The sequence below is a fragment of the Loxodonta africana genome, chromosome 12, assembly GCF_030014295.1.
Source record: "Loxodonta africana isolate mLoxAfr1 chromosome 12, mLoxAfr1.hap2, whole genome shotgun sequence".
In the NCBI taxonomy this organism is placed as follows: Eukaryota; Metazoa; Chordata; class Mammalia; order Proboscidea; family Elephantidae; genus Loxodonta; species Loxodonta africana.
In genome coordinates this window covers 19,015,517-19,023,634 of record NC_087353.1, presented here as the reverse complement: position 1 = coordinate 19,023,634, position 8,118 = coordinate 19,015,517, and the positions used below count along the sequence as shown (strand labels likewise).

At 43.3% G+C, this 8,118-nt stretch overlaps 1 protein-coding gene across 3 annotated transcripts in view; it reads right to left on the bottom strand.

The window, feature by feature from the left end:
• IAH1 (isoamyl acetate hydrolyzing esterase 1 (putative)) overlaps nucleotides 1–8,118 on the bottom strand; it is a 35,632-nt gene that overhangs the window by 16,344 nt on the left and 11,170 nt on the right. For 2 of the 3 annotated variants that reach the window (XM_003411878.4, XM_023550415.2), the window contains exon 5: nucleotides 2,928–3,049. In XM_003411878.4, the coding sequence (XP_003411926.1) occupies nucleotides 2,928–3,049 (122 nt within the window). Of the gene's footprint in view, nucleotides 1–1,355; nucleotides 1,429–2,927; nucleotides 3,050–8,118 lie in introns of all 3 variants that reach the window. The other variant, XM_064295020.1, reaches the window with a different exon arrangement.

The following is an 8,118-nucleotide window of genomic DNA, read 5'->3' as shown; positions in this document are numbered from 1 at the left end:
ATCAAGTATACAAGATCAAATGGGCAATACCTGCCCATGAACAAAGACGAGAAGGTGGGAGGGGACAGGAAAACTGGATGAATGGACACAGTGAACCCAAGGTGGAAAGAGAAAGGCGGAGAGTGCTGACAGATGCAAGACTGCAGCCAATGGCACAAAAATATTTGTGTATAAATTTTTGAATGAGAAATTTGCTCTGTAAACTTTCACTTAAATCTTAAACACACACACACAAAAGAACATTCACCATTAGACCTATTTCTTCTTTGGGGGAAAAACCTTTTTCCTGGGCTAATGCCCCCACTCTCCTACTAGAATCTGGGCATCAATTAGTTACAGGACTTTCCTAGACTAGGTATTCAGATTCGAATAGCACTCCTCCCTAGGCCTTAGTTTTTTCATCTATGCAATTTTAGATCAGATGATATCTAAGGAAGGCCCTCTCAGTTCTAAATCTCAGTGTTAAGTCTAGAAGGACCTGTATGAGATTAACTAGCCCAAGAGTTTGCAATTTTCTTCTCTCTAGCAACAACAGCTTTTCCAAAACGTCTTAGGGGAACCTTAACACAAAGAAAAACTACTCTGAATGCTGTCTCAAGCTGCTGACGCCCCTCCTGCTCTGGGAACGCACTAATGGTTCATGCACCTCTAGTCAAGGTTTCAGAGGAAAACTGGAGGCCTAAGAGTCAGTGATTTACTCAGGTACACAGTTGGTGGTGGAGTCGGAACGAAAGCCTGGGCTCTCTCAGGTTCTCTTCACAGGTCCCAGGGAAGGTAGCTAGCCTTGGGAAAGGGAAGAGAACAAGACTCTCACAAAACGATTGGCACCCCTGTTTTCCAAATGGTAATATGATTTTCTTACAGACTACAGTATTTCTGTTAGAGATGTACAGAAAGTGTGTAAATACACCCTCTCCTCACTTACCAACATGGTTAGGTTCCAAAGACCAGGTTATGTGAAACTGGTATTATGCAAAAATGGAGGATGACCACACCAGATCACGAAATGGAAGATAACTACCTCATTACACAACTGCCAAATTACATCACTTACATAATTACCAAGCTACTGAGAATCAGGGCCCAGCCAAGCTGACACACAGCTTAGCCATCAAAGCCAGCGTTACTCTCACCTTGCACCTTGGCATCTGTTACTGCCAGACGTATGTCATTAATGCACAGAATGGTCAGATGATTTTTCTACTACTGTTGTAAATGCAAAATGTCACATAACAAGATAATGGGTAAGTGGGGAGAAGGTGGATTAGAAATAGCTGGGTCCTTCGAAGGATATGTAATTTGTTAAAAAATGGGATTTGTTAAGATTTAGGGGAGAGGAAAGAGTTGGCACCTACTTCAGTGATTTCTTGGCTGTTCTTTCTGCCTTCCTTTACCCGTGGCTATTGGCAAAGTGGCCAAATCTAACAGCTGTGAAAGAGTAAACAGGGGTGGGGCTGTGATTGTTCCCTTTTCTCCACAGAGCTTCCTACACAAAGTATCTTCACTTCCCCAGTGAGCAACTTCAAATGCCATCCTTCCCCATCAGTCAGTTTTCTCTCTCGGCCTCAAGAGCAGTGAAGTGGCCTGTCATGTGCCCTGCAGAACAGACCCTTTTCTCAAGAGTGAAAAGCAGCAGAAACATGAAAAATCGTGCCCAACTTATACTGCCACCTATGCTGTCCATAAATACCTGTGGTATCTGAATATCCATGTACACTACCTGTGATGAAAGAAACCAGCTTTTTAAAAAATTAACACAATAAAATTCACTTTTGATCGTGTACAGTTACAGGAAATTGAACATGTGTATGGATTCTCGCACCCATCACCAGCAGAATCAGGGCACACCGCAGTTTTCCATCACTTCCTTGTGCTATCCCTTCAGGCACGCCCTCCACATTCTCCCCTACCCCTACCCTCTGGCCACCATGGATCTGTTCTCTGTTGCTGCAGTCCATAGAGAGGGCATCACTTAGTGTGGAGCCTCTTGGGAACAGCTTCACTCAGCATAGCGCCTGTGGGATTCATCCAAGCTATGTGAATCAATACTTGCTATCTATATCTCCCAGTCATGCTGCATTCTTGGCACATGCCAGTTTATCCATTCACCCAGTGAAGGGCATTTGGACAATGAAGAACAATGCTGCTGTAACAAGCTGTATATACTGGTTGTGTGTGAATGTAAGTTTTCATTTTCTCTAGGGTGAATACTCAGGAGTGGGAATGTTGAGTCATATGCTAAATATATGTTTAACTGTATAAGAAACTGCCAAACTCTCTTGCAGAGTGGCTGTACCATTTTACACAGGGACCAGCTTTTTATCTTTTATATTTATAAATGAGATTTTAGGCTTTAAAGCAAAATAACTTAATAGAACTACATGAAAATAGTTTTATTACCTAATACCATACTATTTATTGTTTTGTCTATTAACGAGTTTTAGCTTTCCCCTACTCCATACACAGAACTTGGCCTAAACCCACCCAGTGCCCTCGAGTTGATTCCGACACAGTGACCCTATAGGACAGAGTAGAACTACTCCATAGAGTTTCCAAGGAGCGCCTGGTGGATTCGACCTGCCAACCCTTTGGTGGCCAGCTGTAGCACTTAACCACTACACTAACAGGGTTTCTGAACTTGGCCTAGATGTTCGTAAATAAGAATTATTTGTTGCTCATTTAGTAATTCTTAACTGTAAAAGGAGTTCCCACAGTATGATGCAAACTGCTGAAAGAGAGACTGAATAAGAAACTGGGTTTGTGAGCGGTCCTGCAGCCTCTCCATCCCGGCTCCAACCTTTTATTGTATTAAGTGTTAAAGAGTTACTATCATCTTACTAAATCTCGCTTGTTCTAGGACAGCTGCACAAACCTGCTTGACTTCCTCGTGATCCTGCTCACCTTTATACCTGAGCAAGTCACTGTACCTGACTGTCCTTCTGCATTAGGGTCCACAGGTCAAGTACATCAGTCCCACAGTCCTGGGCTACTTGTAAGCAGGCACTGGCATATTCACCAACAACCGAGTTCAGGCGATTTAATTTGCAACCTATTGAGAAGAGAGAAAATTCAGGTGGAATTGACAAAACCAAGCCACTGGTCCCTCTGCTAGTTCTACTGTCCGGGATGGTTTCTTAGTTCTGTTAAACTGGCACTCGTCGACACCCACTTTGGGCTGGCCATGGAGCTTGGGGAATACAAAAATGAAAAAGACGCAGTTTCCACCATTCACGACCTCGCAGGTTGCTAGTATGTGCTGCTCTGCCCAGCAGAGGACAAAGCAGAATGGGAAAACAGAGGGAGCCGTTAGTTATGACCGAGGCCTTCTGAGGAGCCTGTGGAGGATGGCCTCAGTTATAACTAGGGGGAGGCCGTATCCTGGGGGTGTTCCAGTCCTGTCTGAGAGAGTGCAGGCCAGAGGTGAATGGAATTGGGCTGGTGGCTAGTGAGGGATATGCTGGAGAGGAATGCCAGGCCAGACCATGGTAGTTGAATCAGCTGAAAACCCTGAATTTTAATATGTAATGGGAAGCCAAAATCATTTATAGGCTTTGGACATAGAGACCCAAGTTTGTTGTTGTGTGTGTTCCTGTGGTAGATACATGAGCCATTTGATCATTCTTCACATGTACAATTTAGCACCGTTGTGTTCATCATGTTATGCAGCCATAACCATTGGCACAGAAGCTCAGTGCTAAGCGTGTCTACAGTTGCCCCTGTACAGCTCTGTGACTATGAACAACTTATTTAACCTTTCTGAGGCTTTCCTCATCTATAGGATGCTAACTGTCTAGGATAATCACAGGAACACGGAGACAGACGACTAAACTTACGCACAGCATCTAGCACAGGTGTCTGACGCTCACTCAGCACGCACATGTTGCCTCACCCTCCCCCAGTCTGCTCTGGCAGGTGGTGGAGTGCTGTGTGTGGAGGCTGAGCCAGGCTGGTGTGTAAGGAGCACAGAAGGTGGGGTACAACAGTGAGCAGGCTACTAGTTGGGGGTAATACGAGTCCAAACTAGGGTGGGGGCAGTGAAAGCCAGTGGAAAGGAGGGGCTGGATGCCTGGGATGTAAAAGAGGAAAAACTCAGGTTTTACCAGCTGGATACAAGCGATAAGGGAAGACTACCTAACATGGATTTCACTTCATGCCTGTCAGAAAAAGAATAAACTCTTCCCTTGTTTTGATTCATACATTGCAGTTGTTTGTGAAATTCACCTAGATTATAATTAGCTTAACTTCTAGGGGAACAATTCTCTAGATAAGACCCCTCTTCCCACCTGCTCTTGCTCATCTCTGACTCTCTTTAATCATAATAGATTATGTTCAAGGACAGAAAGCAGAAATGAGATTAAAATTTCAGCATTTCATATATTCTCTTGAGAATGTATACCATTTGTTTGACCTGGGAAACGATGAACAGAAATTTAAAACTGCTTCTGTTGATCATGGCATAGGACGTTCGTCCCCGTCTGTTAAGGCTGAGAATATGCCACCCAAGTCACAATTATGGCTGGAAGAAAGCTGGGGAGTCAGGAGCCACCTCAAACAGTGCTTTCGCCCATTCTTTCTGGGCCCAGATGGAACCTCACATAGTCACTGTGCTGTGTGTCCTGTGTGCAAAGGACACCTCCCTCTGACCTGCCCAATGCTTCCAGTACTGCACGCAGGCTTGGCTTTTCCCTCTAATGTCACAGCCAATACCGTACTCACTGTCTGTACCTCTAGTATATGGACCTCTTGACGTACGCTATTTGTTACATGGGAACGTGTTGGCTTCCCCACTAAGGACCACAGGCCCTTTAAGAGCGAGGGCACTGCTGTAACCCACCTGAAGAGGTAGTACTGTGTAACAGTACAGACTTGAGCTCTGAAGCTAGACTGCCTGGAACTGATTTGCTGCTGTGTGATCTTGGGCAAGGTAATGTCGCTAAGACTCCATTTCTCCATCTATAAAATGGGGACAGTAATAGTCTTCACATAAAACTGGTGTGCATAAGTGGGGGAAAGGAGGACAAAAAATAGAATGCTTCTTAAATTGGGCCCAGAAATCTACCTAAAAATAACAGCTAACACTGAGTCAGACCACGCTTTGACAAATAGCTGCCCTGCGATGAGAAGCTGTTAATTTGCCCTAGAATAACCTGCTTTTTGTGAGTTCAGACTGCTTTTTATGCAAAACTTCACACTGTACCTTTTAAGCCATTCAAGTGTATGTCAGCACTGAGAAAGCTAATAAGCTCAAGTTAAACAACTGCATCTTCATTTAGGGGGAAAAAAAGGAAATTTTACCACTACACCTTCTCTCCAAATGCCAAAAAAACAGGCAGAGAAGAATCTGAATATAAGCATTCTCCTTTGAGAGCCAGGAAACTCATCAGGAGAAAGCTACAGGGTGTATGACTGGGGTGATGTCTTTGTCTTATTTGAGACAAAGAGCCAAACTCTCAACTGGCTAAAAGTGTGACTGCAGTATAGTGCAAAGAACAGGCTGCCATGAAGATGTAACAGGTGAGTTACCTAAAAATACCTTTCAAGAAAATCTAACACAGGTGAAATGCATCATTTGGCTAAGTTGGAAGAAGCAGACTTGGCATTTTGAATTTGCTTCCTTGTGTTTTTCCCATTTGCCTTTGTATATAAGGATGGATATAAGGATGAATGCAGAACAAAAAGGGAAGTTAACAGGTAATGTTAAAAGGGAATTGACCAAACAGAAGAAATCGTTAACAAACACAAGTGACACTGCAGGAAAAACAGATACCCAAGGAATAAAAAAAAACCCAAACCAAACCCAGTGCTATCGAGTCGATTCCGACTCATAGCGACCCTATAGGACAGGGGACAACTGCCTCACAGAGTTTCCAAGGAGCGCCTGGAGGATTTGAACTGGCAACCCTTTGGTTAGCAGCCGTAGCACTTAACCACTACGCCACCAGGGTTTCCACCCAAGACAAATATAGAACTATAACTTTCTAACATATTAGAAATTATTGCTAGTACCAATGTCTTAACAAACTAAAGCTGATATAAGTTCTTCAGACTAACAAAAAGCTCAGGTGTACTCCAGTTTACTGAGACAAAACGAATGTACGTTAAAGGAACAGAACTTGGGATATAAAACTGAGTTAGAAAACAATTACTGAAATATGTCACAGTACATACACTGAAGGACAGGCAGTTTTTTTTTTTTCCTGTTTTTATTTTATTAGAAGAAGAAATGGGACTTTTAGATAATAAAAACAATAGCACAAAGGACATATCCACTAGCTCAATTTTTAAATTCCAGTTTTGCAGAGAGTTCCAGAGAGGATCACAGGTGTTACAGGAACCAGAATCAGAAGTTAAGAGCTGGAAGGGACCTCGGAGGTCATTTATTATAGCTCAGGAGTTGGCAAACTTTCTGTAAAGGGCCAGACAGTAAATATTTTAGGATTGTAGGCTAAATGGTCTCTGTCGGAACTGCCATTGTAACTCGAAAGCAGCCATAGACAATACGTAAATCAAGGGGCATGGCTGTCTTCCAATAAAACTTTATTTACAAAAACGTGTCTAGTGGGCTGTACTGGAAGTAAAATTTTACTGGAAGTTTGCTAACCCCTAGTCTAATGCAGTGATTTCAAACTAAGTGCACATCTGAATCACCTGGAGGACCTGATAAACCACAGTATGCTGGGCTCTGCCCCTGAAGTTCTCACTGCATTTCTACCAAGTTCCCAGGTGATGTTGATGCTGGTGGTCTGGAAACAGAAGACCCCATGGTCTATGGCTTATAAACCTTGTTGACTAAAACCAAAGCAATTAAATATATTTTACATCAGGACCCAATACACACATACCCACATCTACGGAACTGAAACATGTTTCACAAAACAATGCCTACCATGTTCTAAAAAACACCAAACCCACTGCCGTCAATTCAGACTCATAACGATCTTATAGGACAGAGCAGAACTGCCCCATAGGGTTTCCAAGGCTGTAAATCTCTACAGAAGCAGACTGCCACATCTCTCCTCAGGGAGTGGCTTGGTGGATTCAAACCTCCAGACTTTCGGTTAGCAGTCGAGCGCTTAACCATTGCACAACTAGGGCTCCTAACTGTTCTAGAAACCGATTTTTTTTTCTTAGTATACCATATTTAAAAAATGTTTGTTGTAACTCATTTAATTGGTTTCATGGTCTAATGGGGGCATGGCCTGCAATCTGAGAAACAATGACACAGCTCTAACTTCTACACCTCTGGCCATCCAGCCTTAGCTTGAATACCCAATGAGGAATTTACTACCTAACAGGCAATACCTCACGCAAAGCAGATTACTATTCTTTGTACTGAATTAAAATCTGACTTTGATGTCCTCCACTAGTGGATCCTAGTGTTGCCCTGTAGTGCTAACAAGAGTTCAGTCCTTTATATGAAAGAGCCCTTCAAACATCTCATGACAGCTAGCGCATCTCCTCCCTCCCTATACAGTCTCTTCTCCACGGTAAACATTCCCTATTTACTTCCTTTAGGGAGCTGTCTTTGACATCTCTACTATCTTCTTTGGTACTTTCAACAGAACCTGACATCTGTTGTATCATTTATCACAGTATGAATTATCTACTGACTATAGATACCTAAATATCTGTTCTTGTTGGGGCCGTGGAGTCGGTTTCGACTCACAGCAACCCTGTGTACAACAGAATGAAACACTGCCTGGTCCTGCGCCATCCTCAAAATCATTGCTACATTTGAGCCCATCACTGCAGCCATTGCTTCAGTGCATCTTGTTGAGGGTCGTCTTCTTTTTCACTTGACTCTCCACCTTACCAAGCATGATGTCCTTCTCCAGGGACTGATCGCCCCTGATAACATGTCCAGTGCATGTGAGACAAGTCTTGCCATCCTCTAAATACCTATTGACTATCTCCCTCATTAGCCCAACAGGCAGGAACTGTGTTTTAGTCATCTCTATATCCCCATTACCTGGCCCAGGTCCTGGTATAGCAGGTAAAGTTGAATAGTGGGTAAAAGTAAAGTGCCTCGGTGGGTAGCAAGGCAGAAAACCTAGTGGTGGTGTGCCAAAGAGCTACATTAAGTTGGTAAATTACAAGTAACGTGAATGTGTTCTCGTA